General features: G+C 48.8%; 1 protein-coding gene across 2 annotated transcripts in view; it reads left to right on the top strand.

Annotated features, from left to right (window-relative positions):
- The window catches only part of LOC143357941 (headcase protein-like), a 237,343-nt gene that overhangs the window by 158,340 nt on the left and 55,591 nt on the right, over positions 1 to 23,412 (top strand). For both annotated transcript variants that reach the window (XR_013082905.1, XM_076794670.1), the window contains exon 3: positions 23,119 to 23,307. Coding sequence is in view for 1 of the 2 variants with exons in the window: in XM_076794670.1 (XP_076650785.1) it covers positions 23,119 to 23,307 (189 nt within the window). In the remaining variant the exon portion in view is untranslated. The remainder of the gene's footprint in view (positions 1 to 23,118; positions 23,308 to 23,412) is intronic.

Raw genomic sequence — 23,412 nt, 5'->3', positions numbered from 1 at the left:
TGGGCAGGAAACACGACTGGAAAGGCTGCTGGATCGTCGAGAGACCGATACCCCGTGGATCGTTGCCGGTTAGCCTCCTCGGAGTACCTCGAACGATTATATTTGCCGGAAAGCAGAGCATTTCTGTCCGTTGCGTCGCGTTTCTATCTTCGGAGGGCTCCGGGCAGGTAATACATGACACAGGATGCTCGAATAGAAGTGTCTCGTTATGTCTCCTAAATTGTACGACGTCTATTTCATAGTTAATAACATCTGACTATTTATTGACATTCAGCTTGTATCTTCCTGGAACATTTGGATGAAGGAAGATATTTTACAGCTAATAGGTGAACACAATAGAACTGTCCACAGTGCTCTCGAATGTCTGATTATGTTTTCTAGCTGGTTGAAACAATAATCGACACGATACTTCAGCAACTGACTACAGCCAAGCTACCGATGCAGCAACGATCGCCTTAGTTTCCAGAAGGAGCATTCAAAAATCGCTTTCACGTCTCGAGTCGCCGTGCAGGTCCTCAATCATTGCAACAATTTGCTGCCTGTCGCCGGCATAAAGTCGAAAACAATAATAATTGCTGTACCGAGGCAGCTGGCTGCAATCAGTGTACTTATACAGCACATGTCCCGTTGCAGCCTGCTCTTGCTCAGCTGGCATAAACATCGCAGGGGAACAGCAAGGTTGCAAGCTTCCCCGAGCATTAGCATAATGGCCGCAGCCTTGCCCAACCGTTTAAAGATAATAGATGTACCACAGACTCGTCACGAGCCAGACCGAAACAGGAATTCCGAGAGGATATATAGGCGACACCCACAACAAAATTACGCGTTTCGGATGACGTATCGGCGGATTCGCGAGCCGTCGCTGTCCGTCACGGCGACGACACCGCTCATTTTCTTTCGTATAGCTGTCGGCGGTGAGCCGTGAATTATCGTTTTCAATTTCGTCGAACCGCGCGTAAATCACCGTTGCTGATCATCGCCTGGCAATTTCTCGCCGTTGATTGATTTTACGAGGATCTATTATTTGTGAGAGAGAGGGAGTCTCCCAGGATTTTCAGGAGTGTCGAACGCTAACGTGCAATTTTATGATTGCTGACGGTCGCTCTTTTCGAGATTTTTGCAAATTTTTACAGGTCTGTAATCTTTGGCTGTGAGATGTTCTGTGCTTGTGACGCTCTATGTATAAAGTGATATAGACGGACTGACGACACTGTACCCTTCAAAAACCAAACACGCCGTGGCCGCACGCGTTCCTTCAAAAACGCCGCACCTCAATCACACCGCCAATCGATCGCACCGCGCCGTTTGGTCGCTCGATGCTCGGTCCCATTGCCACTTTTCCGCACCTGGCTTCAAACGTTCCGCAACTCAATCGCACCGCCGCGCCGCTCATCCGCACGTGGCTTCAAACATACCGAATCTCAATCGTACCGCGTCTCAATCATGCTCTCCCTCTCTTCTGATCGTACTCTTTCTCTCCCTCACATGTACCATGAATAAACTGCCGATTTATATGAAAAACAGAAACGTAAATGTTTGTCTCTCTTTTTAAATAATTTTGTAGAGTTGGAAATGAATCCATAAAATCCGCAATCTAACCACGAGGTATTTCTCAGACAGTGATATCAATTTTTCACTCGCTCCGTATTTTATAAACTCCAGCAAATAGTTTCTATGAGTCACAGCCTAATCTTCAAACGCTGATAATCTTAGAGGCGCGCTACCTTGCGTCGCAGTTGTGATATTCCAGCGAATCATCATGCTCCTCGATGTTCCCTCTACTAGGAATGATTCAGCAGGGGAATCTTTCTACTTCCGCAATCCTAGTCGTATGTAGGTATTTTACGGGACAGCCATGGTGTCTGGTCCCGAGACACTCGAGTTTCTGTTCCTACAGGAAGAATTCTTCGAGGTTTCTCCGGTTTCCTCCGAGGAAGTAGGGTGTCGTAGGTGTAACCAGCTGCAAAAGCACGAGCAAGATGGCGGAACGGGGTGGGAACGGGGATGATAAAGAAGGTACAAACGACGACGGAGCGCCATTCCGCGAGCAGAACGTACGACATTGGCTTTTATGCGCGCAATAATCCGAGAGCACCGGTTGACAGGGCCGTAGCACACGTTGCAGGGGTGCACGGTACCCCCTGCTCCCTTCCATCCTCGTTATTTTTCTCAATTTCGCGGGGAGAGGAACAGGAGGCCCGAGGAGAGGAGACGCAGGTCGTTCCGACGCACTTTATCGTCGCTCCGGCCGACGTATGTAGCTTTTATTCCCCGCGGAAAGAATATGGCCGATGGAATTACACCGCCGCGCGACAGCGAATTATTGTCGGCAGTTTGTTTCGGCGCGAGCGTAATTCGCGCGGGCAGCTGCGTTTCCGGACGCGTTTCCACGCTGCCTGTCGGATCGGCTGATCGACGGCGAGTGCCACGCTTACCAAATGTTTCGGGAACCCGCATTTTCTGAGCTGGCACTCATCCTCGGTACGCTTCCGCCTGTCCCGTCGCGGTATCGCATAAATCTGGCGAACAATGGACGGGGTTCGCGCAAGAATAGGAAAACCGGCTGCGCTCCGGAATTTTTATCTCGGAAACTATTTATTCGATCGGGACGATGCTTTTTTTGTCCGAGGCGGGAAGATTCATTCCGTAACACAGGTATTTTTCCCATCTGTGAATTTCAGGGTGCCTTCTATCAAAAAATTCGGAATACCCCCTGGACTTCGTGCACACTAGTTTGCATTTTATTATTTATAAAATGTTAATTGTTGAGTTTACACAAATTATTCCGATAATAGAGTGAAGTTTCCCGGTTAGAAAAACAAAAATAGATTCGTCCCGCTACGACACATGGTGTCCGAGATAAAGATTCGTAACTGCAACCTGTTTTGAGATACAAGAAAGAGAAGTTGGTAGACGACATGGCTTCGAAGGTTCGTATTTTATAAACAAATTCGAAGCCTGCAAAACGATGACATAAACCTCCTCTATTTTGGCATGCACTACGCTTGTATATGTAATTTTGAATGAAATTCTCGAGGCATCGTGCGGAGAAAGCGATCGATTCCGTCGATCTTCTCGTGCGCTTGAGGATCGAGAGGAGGCGAGGCTTGGCGCAGATGTCGTCTGCGGATTACCATTAAAATACATCTTCCTCGCGTTGTTCCCGGGCTTATTTATTCGCGCTTATGTCGGCCTCCGGTACGACGGATAAGTAGGAATTAAATATTCATTTGGACGGGCCAGGAGGAAGACGTCTCTCCAAAGAGAGACCGAGAGAGAGAGAGAGAGAGAGAGAGAGAGAGAGAGAGAGAGAGAGAGAGAGAGAGAGAGAGAGAGAGAGAGTCTTCGGGCGGAGGAGAGATTAGGGGATGAGTCTTCTGTGGATGGAGCTGCGTGGAGGGTTGACGGGGCGGGTGGATGAAAAGTGGAATAAAGCGAACGGGGGAGAAAAAGAGCGAGGCTTGCGCGCGGAAACAAGAGCGGAATGAGATCCGCGGGGGAGAGGACGCGCGCGGAAAGATTTGTCGCACTCAACCGGATTAAACGAAAGGTACTCTGCGCGAGAAAGGGGCGCCGTGGCTTTCTCTGTGCACCCTGCCCTGTACAGTGCGTTCACCTAACTCCTCATTCTCTCTCTTCCCGTGCAACGCCACGCTGTCGTTGTGCATTATTCACGGACGATCTGCGCGAACCTACCAGCCAACTTCTGACATCCTTTCCATAAAAGTGTCGCAGAGTTTGAAGAAGGTCCGCGGGGAAATTGGCATGCTCCCCCTCCCCGTATGCACCCCTCGATACAAATGGGAATCAGGAACCAGAGCCCCCCTCACGAGAATATCGAAATCTCGACGTGGGACTTTTGTCGTGCGTGTCAAGCTCGTGGCCGATACTTTCGATACGGCGTTTCTCGTTTTTCAAAATCGAGCGGTCTAGTATCGATCATTTTCTGTGGTAGATGGGTCTGGGATTTTATTTTTGATGGATTGTGGTTGGTAGTCCACGCAAAATTACGGGGAGTCTAAGTCATCATTTTGATGGTCTTGCATTTGTTTAGAAATTATAAATCTTCGAAGCTCACCGTGTCACATCTCAATTTCGTCTCTCGCCTCGAAACAGCCCGCATCCAATAATTTTTATCTCGCAAACCATTTACTGCATCGACTTGATTCTTCCTTTCCTGTATAGAGGAGAGTTCAGCCTCATCTGTAAAATAATTTCCCTCCCGTCCAACCCGATTTTCCGCCACACCTCGACCGAACAATTTGCGGTGACCTTTCAACGATTTCTCATTTGATAGATCTCCAGCCCACGGCGCGCGCCCGTATACGTGGCAGTGCTCGTACGATGCTGATTTCGAAACGCGCGGAGTTCATTCATCGCGTTGCATTTCCATGCAGCAGAAGCACGCCCACGCCCGCGCGAGCGTCGCGCGTCGCATAAACAGTCTCGCGGCGGCGATTGCATTCCAAGTTCATTTTATCCCGTCGATTTTTCGCTCCAGATCGGAGAGTAGTTCTGCTGGTAACGCCGACGATTAGTGCGTACCGGTTGAAAAAAAACTCGCGCTAAAGAAGCCGAGCCGGCGAATTTTTCCGCGTGGAAACAAGCTGCGAAACAAGGTCGAGCTAGACGGAGTGGACGCGTATCGGTGGAACACGTCTTGCAACGGGCTCGCATGATATTTCTACGGTTATCTCCGTCGAGATAAGTGTGCGTACGTCGTCGTGCGTGTCTCTGTGCGCGGATCGCGGAGATCGCTTGTCCACCCGCCGCGCCGTGCGCGAGCCAGTTACAAATATAGCGAGTAGTAGCGGTGCGTGTACGCAAAACGGAGCGAAAGATATCTGCATCGGGCTCCGCGGCCGAGGCTAATGCACTCTAATCTAGCCTGCCTCTATAGATAGAGACCCCTCAATGCCATTCACTGCACGTACGTATGCACAGGCTGCACACAGGCCGGCGGTTGCACCCGACGTCGTGCAATGCACCGCCGTGAACCGCAGACCTTCGCCGAGCCAGACGGTATCGGAATTATTTGCACGGACTGGGACGGCTGGCTGACTGGCTCGCTCACTGGCTGGCTGGCTGGCTTTTGCAAAAATTCTCCCGACACCCCCCACCCCTTCTCTGTTTGATCATGTGCGCCCCTGAATTGCGACACGCACCGGCAACACGGAAAAAACACGCCCTGTTGCGTCGAATCCGCACGATTTTTTCAAATATTTCCCCCAGGTCTTCTCTGCCACGCCGACCGTCTATTTCGTACGCATTGCTCGCTCCGCGGAGAATAGATAGAATTGATAGGCGGCTGCGTGCCGTGAACCCGAGCATGAACCCTGTTATCATTTGTTTATCCGAGAAAATAATTATCATTTTATTTACCGGCGAGAAACGAAGATTCTTCACTGTCTAAGAACAGCAACATTGATCTGTTTTAGAAAACGAATCTGTTGTTCGATCTTCGGAAAGCACGCAAACATATTTCTAGCTTCTTTTATTGTCAAAATGGCCGAGCTAAAGAGTAGACTCGAAGTAGTAGGTGCTTATCTCTGTTTGTAGTCGTGATCTTTTGCCCTATATTTGTATATAATTTCCGCATTTTTTGACCGATTTACTTGAAACTTGATATGTATATTCTCCGACGTATAATCTAACAATACGCGAAAGTATATTTTGATCGATTGAAAACTCCTCCTACAATTACCACTTTCATGCAGCCTAACAGAATACAGCGACTTAATCGTTGAGTACTCTGCTGAAAAGCGAAACATCCAACGCTGTGTTTCCACTTTTCGCTTTGAACGAGCATAGATCGAATAGCAAAGGAGTCTTGAAGCGAATGTTACATCTACTACATCGATCGACACCGTATAAAAGTCGGCGTCGCATGATTCGCATGTCCCCGGTACGCTAAATGCCGCGGAACGAATCGCGCCGCTCGAACATCACGGTTAATAATTGCCGGCGATGGTTAGCGACACTCGAGTCCCAGTGAAAAGCGTGATTTAGGATTCCGGCGGACTGTTCGCCACAATGGAATCCAAGCTGTGTTGACATTTAAACGCTGCCGTGCTCGATCCCCAGTGACAGTCGTTGGATTTAGTGCCTCGGGAGCGAGGACTTGCTCCCTGTCTGTCCTTTCTAGCCGTTTTCCATTGCGTTGCTCAATACGTCGCTGACCAGCGCATTCCTTTTCCGATGCATTGCGGAACAACCGAATACCCGGGGAGGGCAGAAAGAAACGCGAGAAGAAAATCCCCCTTTCGTTCCTCGGAAAATTGGGTCGCCAAGGATTCTTTTTAACCTTCCTTCACCTGCATGATCTTAAACCGGTCCCGGTTGCATTCTGCGCAACAGTCTCTCGTTCTCACTGGTCCAGACTAGCTTGAGTCGTTCATGAAAAGGTGCATTCATTTTGGATTTATTTTGAACAGCTGAATAAATAAAATCCTGCTTCTTTATTAGGCACAGTACAAACTGGGAACCTCTAGAGTGATCCTTTAAGAGATGATGGAATGCAGTCTTGTCATTTTGATAATCTAATGTGAATCGGTCACGCTTTAATTGAATAAAAACTTTACCGTTCGTGGATTGAATAAAATCGTTGAAGAAGCAGTAAGATTATCAAGGATTTCTAGACTCTGCAAAAATCTGATTAAATACAGCCTTGCCACGTACGTACATTGGAGAATGCAAAGTCGTCGATCCAAGCGTTTATGACTTCATAAAATTGTCGCGGCTGCAGCGAGTGAGAATGGAATATCTAGCATGCTGCAGGCAATGCAACAATGTCCGCCGGAAGGTTAAAGGCGTGTTATCGAGTTGCCAAGTTTCTCCAGTTAGCGGACGATTTTTGCCGGCAAAGAGAAACTAGGAGACAGTGGGCGTCGCGTCGCCGAACGCAAATAACTCGGCGCGTCTTCGTGGCCCGACGATTTCGCGCCTCCTCCACCCACGAGCCGCCTGTAGATCGGCGGATGGATGTTTCACGCATCGCGAGGATCGCGATAACGCTCGCGAACAGACTGCGTGTTCATGCAACGGGCCTCTCCTGATCGTCGTCCGCGAAACAAGGACGCAACCACCGCGGAAGAAAAACAGACCGCAAACCTAATTAATCTAACGGAGAACGGTTTCTGTCGTTGCCGCGACCACGCTAATTACTTCGCATCATTCCGGCCGCTAGGGTCGTCTGAATCCTCTCCAGTTTATCGTTCGTTCACTCCTGAACATTTTCAGATTTTTAGGGAAGCACAGTCCCAATTTAGATCAACTTCTAGTATGCCACTAATGACATTGTAAATGATTTTTCAACACGTTAAAAATCGAGTGTATTGAATTCGATGCAGCTGTAGCTGCAGAAAAATCGGTTAAAAAATAGATATATTCGTAGAGCTATCACTCATTGATTTTTAAATACTCGTGGACGGATAGATCGAACTTTCATCCCTGAAGCGAACGTCCCAGGACATCCCAGACATAGAAACGTCACTTCCATCGTCGCTAACAAAGGGAAAGCTTATTATTCGCATCCCATTGGCTCTCCCCCCGAAACGAATCAGCGAAACGACCTAGAGGAAAGGGCCCGGGTATATTTTGCGAGCGACTTTTTCAATTCGGTTCTCGAGGCAAGGGGTTGACAGTTCGATCTTGAACGACCCTCTTCAGTTAAAACGTTACATCGGTACAATTCCAGTCGGTTCCTTTTGTGCTCACTCTGCAGGCCGGTTCGACACGTTCATCCGTCGTTGTATCCGTTCAATCTTTGGCGTTTCGAGGGGTACCCTCATCGGGAAGAAGGGGTGCGCACCCCTCCCACCGATCAGAGAAGAGAACTCGAAGGGTCAACCCCTTTCATCGTTTTCGCCCGGGTGTCCGGAGGAAAATGTAGGGTAACGAGATTCACGTTCAGGTGGGCGCAGACACAATAATTTCCCCGGGCGATCGGTTCCTGATTGCTGGGCGTGTCTCTCGCCCCTCGATTCTCTCTCTCTCTCTCTCTCTCTCTCTCTCTCTCTCACAAAAAGATCGCAATCGCCGCTTTTCACGAAGGTCTTTCCAAGTCGATGTATGGGGGAGAGAAAACGCGTCGGATCGACGGGTTTTTCACGTGACGTCGGTCCCGTGAAACGTGCGTCACCGGCTGTGCCACCACCCTGACGATTGCATCCCCCTGACAACTACTGGGTCTAATTCGATAACGTCGAGCCGCTTAATTGTCCTATCGCGCCCCGATCTGGTTTCGATCTCGATTCACAGAGAAAAAAGGTGTGGAGTACCACTTGTGCGCACCAGGTGCGCTTCAGATCTCCAAGAAATTCCCACTCACGATGCTCGATCGAAAATGAGCGACGGTTTAGTTCACCCATTCGCTGTTAACACTGGGTTTACACTAAAAGTGACTATTTTGCATTACTTTATAAAAATAACAAGAATTGTTAGGAATATTTTTAACATAATATGTACCCAAAGAAATAAAATTGCTAAATAATTTCTCATGTATGCAACCTTAGAATTTTAATAATTTTAAATAAAAAATGTGCTAAGAAAGTCAATCACCGACATCTTGATTGTCCGGAGATTTAGAAGAATTTGAGAACATCGATGCATTGGGTTCAGCTTATTAAAATTATAACACGATTCTTATTTCGCACAAGGATCGATAAGTAATAAAATTAATAATTACTCGCGTCAAGTGTCCCAATATTTGCGGACACGGGCTGACAATTAAGTCGGTTTCTCACAGTTTGCCGAGGAAAGTTGCCCGGTTCGAGGCCGAGAAGAGGACCCGGCGAGGTACGCGGGGGAAGTGGCGAACGGTAATTAATAAAATATCGAGGCGAAGTGCAGAGAAAGCTTCTTAACCGTGGAAGTGGCTCCCTTAAATTCGCCAGTCGGCGCAGAAATCCGGCCGTTTTCGCGTCATTACCGGATTTTCATGGTGGCTGGGGCCGAGCAAAGCCGGCAGCCAGCCAGTCAGCTCGCCAAGCCACCCTTTTAAGAAGCGACCGTCCACGGAATAATTCCGTGAGCCTCGGATGAGATGAACTCCCCCTTCCCCGGCACCTCTGCCAACTCGTCCGTGCGATTTTAATGCAGTTTTTAAGTGGATTTCCTCCTTAAACCGGCGAATTCAATTCCTCGCGTCTTCCGGCGCGTTCTCTTTCTCTCTCGGCCCCCGCTGAATGTCCCCTAAACTCTCGAGCATTGTGTTTAATCCGATTGTTGAGTATCGCGGTTTCGTTAAATCGTCGGTCGGTTAATTATGCGGACGCGTGCGAACCGGGCACGCACCGCGTGTGTTCCGCGTGCTTCCGGGCACGCGCTCAGAGCCGCTCAATCGTCTCGCGTTACACCGCGCGCCGATTCTATCCGCTAAACTTCACACCGGACGGATTTTTCTGCGGCCAGATACATACTGCGACAGATGGGAGACACGGGGCATGGTTATGCTGAAACTCGAGCGACACGGGCGCTGGACACGCGACACCAGAAATATTTCATTCTACCTCGGCTGTTGCGCCGTCCGCTTTCGGCCCGGAAACGCTGCTTGTGCCAAAAATTCGCAATTCGAGGCGCCGCGAAGAAATTACGCACAGGATCGGTCGAGTAACTTCGTTGAAGCGTCAGTTGGTTTTGTAGCGTCCGGTCGCACGCACACAAAAGAGTCTTTCTTTCGTGCAAACGGCCAACGTAATTTACGACTCTCGTTCGACGAAGCTATTTTTGAGTGGACATTTTCCAGACCTAGTCGAAGTATGTTTATTAGAGTTTTGTCCCAAAGTCCTCAATAGCAAACTGAGACCGTCATAAATTAAGAGACGAACCGAAGGGCACTTGAAGCGGACCCAACGTTCTATCGACACTTGGGTCAAGCATGAGTGGCCCGGAGGAAAGTCCCATCATCTTCTCCGATCACCTCGCCGTTCCGAAAACAAACACGCCAAGGGCGGAAGGAACGGGGGTGAGACGAAGAAAAAGAACAGCTCTGATTGGAAGGACCCAAAGCGTGGGTTAGCCAATCAGGGTCGTTTAGGATTTTTACCAGGGCAAACGAAGGCGTTAGAATTAAGTTGTACAGGACTTTCGAGGAGTCACTCAGAAGTCGTCGCGAGATACACTTCGCATAAAATTGTACAGTCGCGAACGATACGTGTATATATAGAGATTAAATTGAGTTCGCCAGCAAAGTTTAGTTCACGATAAATAGACCCTATCCACAGTTTTCTATTGTAGGCAGAAACAATTGCAGTAACTCTATCTCCATCGCCGAGCGGCTCGATTTTTTTTTTATCGAAGTGCATCAGTGTAATTGCATTCAATTTTGAACGGCACGCTACAATTACATCCGCGGCAATTAAAATTGAAATTGGCAATATCGCATTGTTTATCAGGATCTATTGTCCAGCAGTCGGGTATTTTTTTGCAGAACTGCGTCGATGCAGTTGCGAAGTGGAATTGCAATTTTCTCTCAATGGAACGGTGCAGATCAAATTAAAATTGCAGAGAGAAGCATTGCATTGTTCGTCGCGAACTATCAATGCGTCAATGCAGGCGCAATGTGTAATTTATTTCATTCGAGTTCAATTTCCGTGATGTTTGCAACTGGAAAGTGTTAGGGCACGTTATAAAAGATGCATACGAATAAGTGTAGGTAGATAAATAATACATATGGTACTAGATTTTTAAATCAGAGAAATATTCACAATAATTGAGAAGAGCAACGAGATTAAAAGGAAATATATAAAATACGAATCGCACAGTAAATCAAATTAGACAACCATCGTTTTTAGTAACATATGACACGTGGCACACAATCAAGCAGACCGCTTACCGATCCCATTTTCCGTAGCATGTATTTTCTATGCCTCCATTAATTAATTAAGTACGTCAGCTCGAGTGGATAGACCACTCTCAGATATACCCGAAATAATTTATATCCCGTTGTTTCTTATTCCACGACGTCGCACGGAATAGTCCTCGTTTCTGGATACACGAGCCTGGACTGCCCGGGGTTCTCTTTTCTCTCCCCGTTTCTCGGAGTTTCATTTATTCATTCGCACGCCGGGGCTTGTTCAGGATTTTTGACAGACAGTACGCAACCGCCCCCTTGCTCTGCCGCGGATTTGTTTCCCAATCCAACCCCCTCTTCTTTGTGATCCCGTAGGAAATAAACGGCCGGAGAGCAATAACTGGTTTACGCCCGGAAACCGTGCCACCGACAATTCCTCCGCGTTGCATTATTAAGCATCTTGAAATTCGGATTTATCGCTGTTCTTCGTGGCACCGTGTAAATGAGGGTTCGCGTTACAAATATACAGCCGCCGCCTCTTTGTTCTCTTGTTTCTTGTGACCCGCAAAAATCTCATATTGCAGTGTCGGGGATGTTTGAGCACTTCCACAGTTGTGCCACCCTCGTGTAGTCTACGAAAAATTATTGCTTGCGAATTTGATAAATATGGTATTGGATTAGAGCACGAAACTGTTCTAATATTCGACGAGAATGAAGAGAATCGATGAATCGATGAATCGATTGATGTTGTGAATTCAAATTCACTGGAGCGCCACGTTGAAAATTCGAATTACCAGCAATCGTTACGTACACAAAAATTGATCAATAGGTGTATTTATAGCTTCAGAAAATACCATGAGAGATAACGGAATAACTGGCTCGAATTTCACTTATTTTTATACCGCTTTTAATTAATGAAGCGAGGAATGAAATTCTGCTGCACCCGTGACGCGCGAGGCTTAAGATCGCAGATTTGCATAAACACCAGCGGTCCGGCCTCGCGAGATCGTTTCCAATTTGCTAATGAAGTTTCTCGCAGCCGGTTCGTTCGACTGCGAGAAACGTTTCCCAGTCTCCGTCCGTTTAAGAGCATCGTTAATCACTCGGCCCGCTAAAGGTTTGATGAAAATCTTATCTTAAACGGGTAATTAGGCGGCCCGGCGGGGTCGAGGCGTGGGGTACACGAGGGTTTAACCATCGTTTCCACGCCTCCTTACATTATCGAGAGGCACGCGAACCTCGCCGGTGTTATTTATAATTTTCCTCGGGGCCGGGGGGATATATCGCGTGGCGCATGAAATGTCGCCGCAATTACCGTGGTCTGACGTTGATCCGGGAAACGGTAATTTACTACTCGCCTACTAACTCACCCTAACGAACGCCACCACCGGTGTGCATTTGTTTATTCGATTGTTCACGACGCGACGTAAGACGTCACCAAAGAAAAAAAGCTTTCCTCTCGCGGGGATCTCGTTGGAGAGAGAGGGAGAGAGAGAGAGAGAGAGACAGATTTCTTGTTTTACGATCATCCGGGACGACAGTCGGAGAAATTACCGGGCGAGAGCAATTCCTCTTTCTCTCTTTCTCTCTCTCCGGGATTTCCGGAGGAGCAAATGGCCCGGCGACCAGGCCTGTGCATGTCAGAAATGATTAACTTCGCATTCGAGCCCGGCAATTAGGACGATTGCCCTCGCGTCCCGTGCAACTAGGCGCAAGGGCAGGCCCCATACAATTTCCTCGAGAGTTTCGTCCTGCGAGACACTCACCTTCTGCCGGGCACCGTCCCCTCCTGGTCCAGAAGGATCCAGCAACCATTAGAGAATCCTGAAAATGGTGCTCGACCGCCGCTACCTCGAAAAACCGAGCCGCCAGTGGCTTCCAGGGGATTCCGCTCGAACGCGCTTTACGCTCTCTCGACGAGCAGATTCCTCGCCGCGAGATCTCAACGGATCAAAATTAAGCGATACGCGCCGCGCAGACACCGTTTACCTGAGAATTCCATTGGTAGACTATTTTGAACCCGCACCGCGATGTCTCCATTTGAAGGATTCATACGAACCCCCGGTGAACCCTTCGGTATTAAAAATATGTTCTTATTAGGGAACACTGCTAGATCATTGAATGCCAAGCATTGGTCGTTCAAATGATTTTTGTTCGAATATTACCGAATTGTATCGTGTACTTTGATTTTGTGAGGATTCTAGTGTCGATGCTCAGCATTTAATATGCCAAATGAACTAAAGATTTGGTATTTTTCTGAGATTCGGAAGAGTCGTTGTATTTTTTCTCTTGCGTGGAACGTCGTGGAGATCCTAGAGTTGCCGACGACGGCAATCCGGTTCCGGGATTGGGTCCCCGAAAACCGGGTCGTCGAGAGGCATCGTCGACGAGGGTGGAATATCCAGGCGACGGTTCCCCGCTGCGAGGATCCTCGCACATAACTCCGTCGACGACGTGGCGCAATAAATTCGACGGAGGGGCCCTACTTTCCGCGAGCAACCCTTCGGGAAGAAGAGAGCTCCGCAGCAACCCCCCTCCGACCTGGCATTCCGTGTATCCGACCTTTCGCAGACGTTCGCCTAACTCTGCCCTGGCGTACCCTCTGCAAGAGAGAACCATCCTTAACCTCTTCGGCGACGCGTGGCTGATTTATAAGGACGAGAAGCTCGAACCCTTGTCCTGTTGGCTCTTCTTCTCGCGTATGTGCTCAGCGGGGAACGAGCATGGTGACGCGAGGATCTGTATCTATAGGGTGGCCCGTGTAAAGGTCGCTTCTGTTTCGATACTGAAACGTCGAATCCGCCATTGTATCATACATACGCAAAACAGTAATTTTAAATTACTATTTGTCATTACCGTGGCAGAAATAAAATATGAACGACTCTTTTAGAGATAAGTAAAATGTATCGATAAAATGACGAATATTGAGATGGTAAAGATGCACTCATGCGGAATTATTTAACAAATTTATTTCTTTGGGTATACGTTATAAAAGAATGGCTAAAAATTTTGATAGACACATTCTTGTTATTTAACAATCATTTTTAGAGGGGGTTCGAGAGCTTTCCTTAGTTTGAGTTACCGCGTCACCCTTCCATCCCTTCGGTTTTTAAGTCTTCCGGTCACTGCAGATCGCCAGTGTGTATCAATCAACGCTGTCGACCGTTCTGGCAAAACGTTCTCGCCTGGCGGCGCGAAGTGGCTGTTGCGTTTTTTGTCGCAATTTATCGCGACCCCTCCCATCCCCCGCGACAAATGATTTTCGCTGGTTGATGGATCGATCGTCGATAACGACTAACATCTGCGCTAGGTCACGGACGCGTGGAGCATTGATTGCTCGCCTCAGGATCGTTTTTATTACGCCGTGAATGGAGGTCGGGGGTGAGTTTCGCGTTTGATCGTAAGACAATTAAAAAATTCCAATTTTATTCCAACCTGAGCTGTATTTGAACTCCAACACTGCGTACATTACGATTTCTGCAATTTAAATTACATTATTACTAGACTGTAATATTCCATCCAGATTTTTGTTTCTATGCAGGTCTTGAAGATGATTTGTTTCTTCGTCTTCAATATCATTTCAAATGTTTAGCTCAACGAGGCATCACAACAGGGTTGATAGAATTTGTGATATGCTCTGATTGCTATTAGTATAGGGTTCATTATAATTAAAACGGGAATATCCGCCGGCCAGCACGAAAGTTTCGCATTTTTCCGTGAATTTCTCTGCATCGCGAATCAGAACCGCCGGATTAATTTCGACAGTGCAATTAATAGACGGGCGGGAGCGGCTTTGAGCGCGGCCGTTTCTTTTCTCGTCAAACGGAATCGACCCTCCGCGCGTTAACGCGGCCCAGTGAGCCGGGAATCGGGATAATAAAATCGAAAAAAAAGCCCGGACTTGCCCCTAATTTCGATCGGCCGTTGGCCCTCGGCATCGAGCGATACTGCGGCAATAAAAATCCGTGAAATCACCGCCGTAATGAGTGGGCGGATCTTCGGGAAAAAGAGGCGTTTAACTCGTTTATCCACGGACGGCCGATCGTGAAAGCGCGTTATTATTTCGGAAAGCAATTTCCGTGGTTCTGCCGCCTTGGAAATCAGATTCGTTTTCCACCTCGGGCCGAAGCTTAACGGGAGGGCTGCCCAGGTGAACTCGAAATTCGAAAAAACCGCGCCTCTCTGTCTCGCACGAACCCTTTTCCGGGCTCGTTTGACGAACCGTATATATTCAGGGGGCCGTTTCAATGACGCCAGTCACTCGGAGTTATCTGCCGCGAATCGCGAAGGGTTTCTGACGAGGCTGTTGCCAGGCTTCGCGATCCCGTCGCGATATACCCGCCACCCTAGCCCGCCGCATGAAAAATGCATTTCTTTATCTGCCGTTCACGTGCCGCATCGCTGGAAACGCTGCCAATTAATTCCACGATGGTTTCGCTTTTCGGGGTTCGAATTCCCGTCTGCGAAACCCGCTTGCGAAACTCGCCGGCAGAAATATGGGGCTCCTGGAACGCCACAGGGCAAGTGTGACCAACGGGAAACTCGATACCAGACTTTCTCCCTCCGCAAATTCAATTATCAGCGATCCTCTTCTTTTTTTTTGTTCTTCTTCCTTTCTTTCGACGAGCTCGCTTTCGTCGATCTAGACCCTCCAGGTGAACTTAGCGAATTTTTTACGGTGTAACCGGGAGATATTTTGATGTGGAACTTGATTGTATTCCTTCGGGCATGGCGGTAGAATATTCACGAATTTTTTGGTGCAGGAAGAATCGAAATTGAGCTTGTTGCGAGCCATTGAGTGCACCTATGGTTGTAGAGAAAAGGGGGGTTACTTCTTTATTTACAGAGGAGCTTCCTCTTCCCGATTGTTTTGCCAAGGAACCGTAAAATATTTTCCAATGGAACTTTCTCGTATAATTTCGCCCATGTTTGTCCATGAACGTTTTGATAAAACAGAAATGCAAATTTAGTTCGTTACGAGTCATCAAGTAGGTACACTGTTTTAGAAATTTTTATACGGAAAGGGGCGAATTTACGAGAGAAGACGCAAAGCTCCTAGAAGCAGCGCCTTCAGCCGCGTGATTCGAGGAAATTCGAGAACGCGGGTATCGGATCTCCCCTTCGCGATGCATAATTAACGAGCGAAGGGTTGAATTGGTCGAAGGGGCGCGCGGAACGGCACGGCTAAAACGCGTCTCGAAAACACGGGAAGATCCTCCGTGTCGCTCGAAAAATTCCACGGGAAAACTGCGGCTCGTTTCAACCCCGTGGCTCCGTGATAAAGTCGCGAAGCTGGTCGAGTGTCGTTCTCTCTTTTCCAATCGCAATTACACGTAATCGTCTTTCCATCCGGAAATCGAGAGTAAGCCGCTTAGCCGTCGGAATTACCGGGAAAAATCTTGTGAAGCGCCGGAAGACTGCGTCCTCTTCCCCTTCCCCAGCCATTTCCTCTCCTCTCCTTATCCACCGTTGGTTTCCGGCCCGCGCGAAAGCTACCCGCCATTTCCTTTCGCTTTTCCTCGATTTTCTCCGTTCTGCTTTGTTCTCTCGCCGTGGCGCGGAAAACCGGGAAGCGTTTGACGCGCGATAAACTTCCTCAAAGGTGGTATCCCCCCAGTTTCGCGGGGGTGGATTTTCATCTTCCCCGGATCCTTCTGTTCCTTGCTCGCAGTATTAACCGGGGAAACTGATCGATTGCCGTGATTCGGAGGCGGGAAACGTTGCTTCGTTTTCTTAGACGATTCATGTGCTTTGGAGGGGTCTATTTTCACAGCACGGTGCTCAGAATTTCTCTAAAGCTATCAAATGGATGGTAACTGATACATATTGCCATATAAAAATCAGAAGTTTGTTGTTTCGCAAAAGTTTGAATTTTTAAGATAGCTAAATTTGAAAAACAAACAGCAGAAATGCCGCTGTAGGAAGGGTTGCAGAACCGATCCCACGATTTCTCGTATTCCTTTTCACCGAGACAGCATCGGAAGGAATTAGCGTGTCGGCCGAGCACGGTGCGTATATCCGCGAGTATTGGTCGCGACTAAATTTTTCGGGCCGCATGATTAAATAACCCACATCGTCGGACGTGGCGTGTATTTTAATATAGCGCGGGACGGAAGGAAGGAAGGAAGGCAGGCAGGCAGGCAGGCAGGCAAATTCAATGAGAATGTAGAGCCTCACCCCTGCGCGTCTATCAGGCGCGCAACATCGTCGGAATTGAATTTTACCGAACAACAAAGCCGGCGTTCCCAGCCCCGGCGGTGTTCGCGTTTTAAATTCCTCCGGGTGGATGGATGCGTCGCGCGTTATCGCGCCGGGAAAATAGTTTCACCCTCGCCCCGATAAAACTCGGGGCTGGTTGGTTCGCTTGCCACGCGTCTGTTCTGCTCGGCTCCGCTCTGCTCTCTTCTCTTGTCTCCCGTATCAGTTGTCAATAATATTAGGGACCGCAATTTCACTCGGGATACGAAGTCCCGTCGGTCGTCGCACGTATCTGTCCGCGTCCCCCTACTGTTTCCCGTGCTGTCAGCCGTTCGATTCGATCATTGGGGGTGGGGGGGGGGGATGAAGCCAGCGCAAAGGAGGACAGCAGGAAGGATCAAAGCAGGAAGGAGGACAGGAGACGTCGCGCGGAGGCCATCGATTATTTTCGCGCGAGCTCTCGAGAGCACACCGTAAAGAGGGTTTCTTTGTTCGACCCGAACGACACTGGGTCACTCGCCAGCGCAGGAAGAAACGACTCCAAAGGGATTCCCCATGGGGATAGCGAAAGGGATGGGGCCGCGGAACTTTCCGAGGAACACCATTGTCTGCGAGAAGTCGGAACCGAGGGGCAAAATATATGGGGGCCCGGATAATACGGTATTAATTAATACGGAGTCGTGGATCTGAAACGTGGAGATGAATTCTTGCGATTAGAAATGTTGAGTTGGCGATGGTTAGACTCCTGATTGTGTGCGCTTATGATAAAAATGGGTGGGTGTAGCTCCAACGATACAATAACAGTAATAGATTCCTGTGTGGTTCCTGTGAATTGCTATCGACAGGAACGATTTTTATGTTTGCATAAAGTTCTGTAGCCCAGTGATGGTATTCTGGGTCTAGAGGATTTTCTTCGGAATTTTTCGAATATCATAAGTGTGGTGGAACTAGAGTAGAGTTCTCGATATGAAGATCGTGTGGAATTGACATCATGCTTCTGCAGTGCAATTATGAAATTATCGGACTCTTCACATACACACACGCACGCACACCAGAAAATCTAAACATAGCTACCATTCTCTTCACAAACCATCCCTCGGTAAAAATCTTAGTTGAATGCCTCAAAACCGTTCTGAAAGGCCGAATAAACTTGAAAAAAGGACTCGACCACCTGACAACCGGAAGCCAGCCCATTCCCGCCGAATTTCCTTCGGGACCCAGGGATCGAGGCCCGACCTCGTTCACCTCGAGCGATTCCGGTGTCCAGTGGCTCGTGAACGAATGCGTTAAGCCCTCGAAACGAGGGATGCGTTTAGTCCTTGGCGATCCTTCTTCTCGGGCTCGGGGGCAGCGATTATTTTCTCGCATGGCCGGGCACGCGAATCGTACCGGCACGGAACCCGATGGAAAGAGCTTCCTTTGGTTTCCGGCGAGCGACAGTGGGTCATCTCTCGCCGAGAGTGATACGAGAGACGGCGGCGTCGCGGAGGAGGGTTGGAGAACCGAGAAAGTTAGGCGAGCGACGCGAAGGGAACCCCGTAGACAGACAAAAGTTGCTCGGTTATCGCGGCGCCCAGACTCTGCTGCTCCTTTTTTCCGGTCGACGGGACACGCGCCTCCTTTGTCCTGGTCGACCATAAATCCTGCAAGGCGGGGCAGAAGGGGGAAGGAGAAGAGTAGTCTCGCGTTAACTACTCGCGGCTACGAGGCGCCCACTCGTTGCCGTATTTACGAGCTTCGCGATGCCAGTCGAGCGAAGTTTTTCAGCGGGAATCCTCGGGCTTTTTGCTTCTCTCTTCATCCCACGGCGGAATTAGACGGAAACTTAATAACCTTTCTTACTTTCCGCCATTGTTCGCCGGCTTGTCGTTACCTGGCGACGAGCTGCTCAACGGAGAACGTCTCTTTTATGTCTTCTTAGAGTCCCAGGATAGAAGTCGTTGACTACTGGTGGCTAATTTGGGTGGTTTATCGCTGGATATGAAGAGGGTGACGCTTCTACCTGCGGTTAGGTTGGTTTTTGTTTTCTGTACACTGATTTCTCTATATATGTCGCCAAGGCCTGGATGATAAACGTCGCGGAATTATCCCCACTACCGCGGGGTATATCCGGTGAGGGGCCTCGGACGCGCCGAGCAACGTCCAAGGAGGAACAAGCGGGGCATTGATCTCGGGTAGGAGCTTATTGAAAATATCGGCCGTCTTTTTTACGGGGGGGGTGGGGGTGGGGGCTCGGAAATGGGAGGAAACGGAGCGAAAAGAAGGGACTCGGAGGAAAAGAATCCCGGTGGAAAGTAAAACGCAGCAAGGAAGGATTTGTCAGGGCTCCGAGGTTGGGACGCTCTTATTTAGCCCTTAACGTGGCAGCCTCGTGGCCATAGGTCCCCGAACGATAAAGCCCGGTTATATAGACGCGCGTAAAATTCGTTACGATCGGCCTCGGTTTGCTTCCGCTTTTGTCCCCGCGGCGATACCACGGCAGTAACCATCAAATGTCACCGGGAGAGATCGGCTGTCTTAATCTTTCCGCTTCCATGCGACTGAGCTGCGTCCCTTCCACGTGCACGCTCGCCTTTAGGCGCGGAATTTTCTGCTGTTCGATGGAACACAATGAGCGCGCAGACACAGGAGGGAGGGAAGAATTTTCCGCGGAGACTGTACAGGCTTACCGAGCCGGACTCGGCCGGTAGAAAGAGCTCTGGCAAGCTCTCTTCCATATAATCCTGCTGTCATAATGCCCCATAGACGCTCCACTAACCCTGAGCCCTGTGTCGCAACTCGTACAGAAGCAATCTGTTATGGTCGGAACACGCCTGGACCTAACGTCGATGGCCCGAACGCTTCAGAAGGATTTTTTGCTATCTTCTCCCGATCGTCGGAAGATCGAAGCATGCTTCTCCTTTTGTCAGCGGTGGTCGCTTTTGGAGTTTGGATTTTATTCTGAAAGGACCGCCGAATGGCATTGTGCTCCTCGTAGGAGCCTTTTGCAATTTTTCCTTGCAAATTGAACGATTACAATGTCGTCAATTCTTGTCGACAAATCTTCGGGAACATCCGGGCATTTTCCCTTATTATTGTCAATTGGTTGAATGCGAATATTTTTGACACTGCAAAAACATTTTCAATGTCGATATCAAAATTACGTAGCCGATCGCGCATAACCACGGACCTCGCCCGATATGAGAACTCACTTTTTCCATCAACATGTCTGCGGTTCTTCCCGCAGCATGCTCGCCTTGATCATAGCTTGTCGCCGCTGGCCGTTCTGTGTTTACTTGTACCGTTGTTATTGAATTCCGATAATCCGGCGTCGTAATCCCGGGCCGTAGCGAAACGGCGCGATTCATGCTCACGACGCCGTCCGTTTTCGCCGTTCTCCACCCTCCGCCTTTTAACCGTCGGCGAAATTATCTGTCAGGTCGGCGACCTTCCCTCTTCCGGCCGTTGCTCGCCGAGGATATGAAAAACCGTCTCTCCGTCCCGCCGATTAAGTAGATTCTCCCTTGTACCGTCCAATATCGTCGCGATTGACACAGGTTGGATGATCGAGTGGAGCCGTCGACGGCAGACAGACGGATCATCCTCGGCATTGTTTTTCTCCGCGGGGAAACAAAGATACGCGGACTCGCCGAGGACAGTGATTAAACGTCCACTCCCGACGCGTTTCTGTTCGGATCGCACAATTTCGGCCAGGAACCACGATCCTACGCTCGAGAACGGTTTGTCGAAGAAGCTGTTCGATTACAAGCTCCTCGGGGACTGCGGCCGCTTAATTGCTTGTGCCAGGAAATTGTCTACGTCGCGGTTTCCGCCTGAACTCTGGAAACGTGTGCCGGAGCAAGCTCGATGCAGGCTCTTAGATCAATCCTGGTTCGCAGAACTCCCTCTTCGATGCATAATTTCCAAAGCATTCGCACCGAGGACCCAAAAATATTCAATAATCTACGTCCTCAAAATTGTTAGATAAACTCACTTGATATTTTATATACTTTGTCGGTGAAACCCGGGCTATTAAACCACGAAACATTATGTTAAGATTGCAGTCTGGTGGACTCGAAGATTTTTTCCGGTACAGTTCTTCCCACGGTGAATTTTGTAGTTGAATTTATTATGTTGTCTAATTTATTTGAGGAACCTCCGCGAAGTCCTCTTATGGAGGATGCGTGGTGGTCCGTTCGCTCAGTGCTGATGGACGCATCCTCCTCGGCGGTGATCAGTCCCTGGGAGCAGAGATTCCCAGACTCTCCAGCGGCTCCTCTTTTTCTCGATCCCCCGGCCTCTTCTGCACTGGCTACGTCCCTCGACGAGCACTCCATCCACTCGAAGAGACCCCTTGGCAGGCTGGCAACATCCCAGGTTCCTCGAACCTGCTCTTCCGAACTGGAAAACTCGCGTATCCACGGGGATACACGAGCCCTGCAGACTTTCAGCTCTTGCCACTGGCCTTGGAGGCCTCCTTCGATCGAAAATACTTTCTCCCGAGAACCCTGATCGACTTTTAATTGGGGGAAGAGGCTGCTGGTCCTTTCTGGAGCCAACCAGTTTCAGGGAAAATTCTGCGAGACGGTTTTAGAAAGTGAAGGATTAGGATCTTGGATTAGGATTAGGAGCTTGGGATTTTAGGAATTTCAGTGTAATTGTTTTCTTAACACGACAATTCCTACTTTAGAAAATTGTGAGCTATAAAGCTACACTATGTAGGATTTTAACACATTTCACAGTACCAGAAACATGTTAGTATACTTCTTAGCCGAAAAATCTCGACAATAGATTCTCCCATCCGAGTATCATAACTTTATATTCTCTCGCTGGAAACACTTATAAAAATTCTAAACACTACTCCGACCATGCCAGAATGTATCCATAAAACAGCAACTGCGTACATCTCATGGTCCCCCATAAATCAATTCTCAAAGCTCGCATCGGAGAACAAGCGTTCAGAGACTTTCGTTTTAACGCGAAGACAGCTTCCTCAGTTGACTTCAGATCAACTTCCAACGGCACCACTGACGAGAGAAGATTCTAACATTTATCCGCGAAGAGTCGCACATGCAGTTGTCAAGCCTGCAAATTGATAACCGGTTGGGTTCATCGCGAAAACGCGAGGCATCCCGCAGGTTCAACAACACCGGAGAGCCTCTCTCGCGTCGTCCCTTTTTCCTCATTTCCTCTTCTTTCTTTATGATCGATGATCGGAGACGGGCCCGGGAGGGCTGCGGAGGGTTCAGCAGGATATTTACCGTGGTTATAAACGTCCTCGTCTGGAGCGTTCCCACCCCAGGCAGAAAATCCTTCCACCTTTTACCTCGACCTTAACCTTTGCCTCGGCTCGCTTCGTTATTCAGCAGCCACCGGTGCTACACACCTTCTTCGTCTTCTTTTTCCCTCATTTCCTGTCTTCGTATTTTCCTCTGCCGCACCCCTCGTCGTCCACCCTTTCTCTCTGCCGTCGTTTCCTTCGTCATTAAGGACGTGACATTTCGGCTCCTCTCCCATCGAGACGGCTCTCCGACGCTTATTTTCGATTCCTGGCGACCCACAGTGGACCGTAACATTATTTTCCGACGTTACCTAAATTGAACAAAATTTAGTATTTATAAAATTTTTTCGGCTCCGTAGAACCGTCCGAATTGGTGAAATTTCGGATGGAGAAAAGCGGGCTCACTTTTTCGCTCTGTTTCGTGAAGAAAAATTTTTCTCGAGAAAATTAATTTTAAGAACCTGAAAGTAGAGTCTTCGCGCTTTTAAATGAGCACAAGGAGAGGTTCGTGCGATTTTTTTACGCGAGGTTACAGGAGTTTGAAGATGGACAATTTTTCGATTGTCATTTGCAGAACCAGCGAACCTCTTTAATTTTGTGGAGTGGCGTATTAGCAATTTCGCGTTGAAATGATTTTTCCCCGGTTCACCGTAGAACCAGAACAGTAATTACATCGTTGTCGAGTTGTATCCTCATCACCGAAAAGCTTGTCTTTTAATTACTTGACCCACGTTTTTCCAGGCGAGCTCGAAGCCGCGTTTCTTTCGCGAACGGTTCGTTTGAACGCGGCGGCCAGTCGTTCGTCGTCGAAATTGTTTTGTCGGACAGGTTGCCGAGACTCATTTGTACCCTTCCTTTACGTTTGCAGATGGAAGACGAGGGCAACCACGGCAACGACGACACCAGATGCTTCATCCTGTCCACGCTGGCCGCGCTCCAGTGGTCCAGAGTGTCCTGCGTGCTATGCCGCGCGCCTATGCTCGTTTTTGACAGGTATCCGCTCGTCGACGGCACGTTCTTCCTGTCCCCGAGACAGCATTCGCCTGCTTGCGCCGAGGTAAGTCCATGAAATTAAGTATCTTTTTTCGAACGCGTCCGTCGGCTGTTGCGACTTTTGGCGGGCACGGAGACTCGTACAGTCTTCGAACATGTTCGTGTTTCC

This window comes from Halictus rubicundus, chromosome 10 (assembly GCF_050948215.1).
Source record: "Halictus rubicundus isolate RS-2024b chromosome 10, iyHalRubi1_principal, whole genome shotgun sequence".
NCBI lineage: Eukaryota > Metazoa > Arthropoda > Insecta > Hymenoptera > Halictidae > Halictus > Halictus rubicundus.
This window is presented reverse-complemented; position numbering and strand designations above follow the sequence as displayed.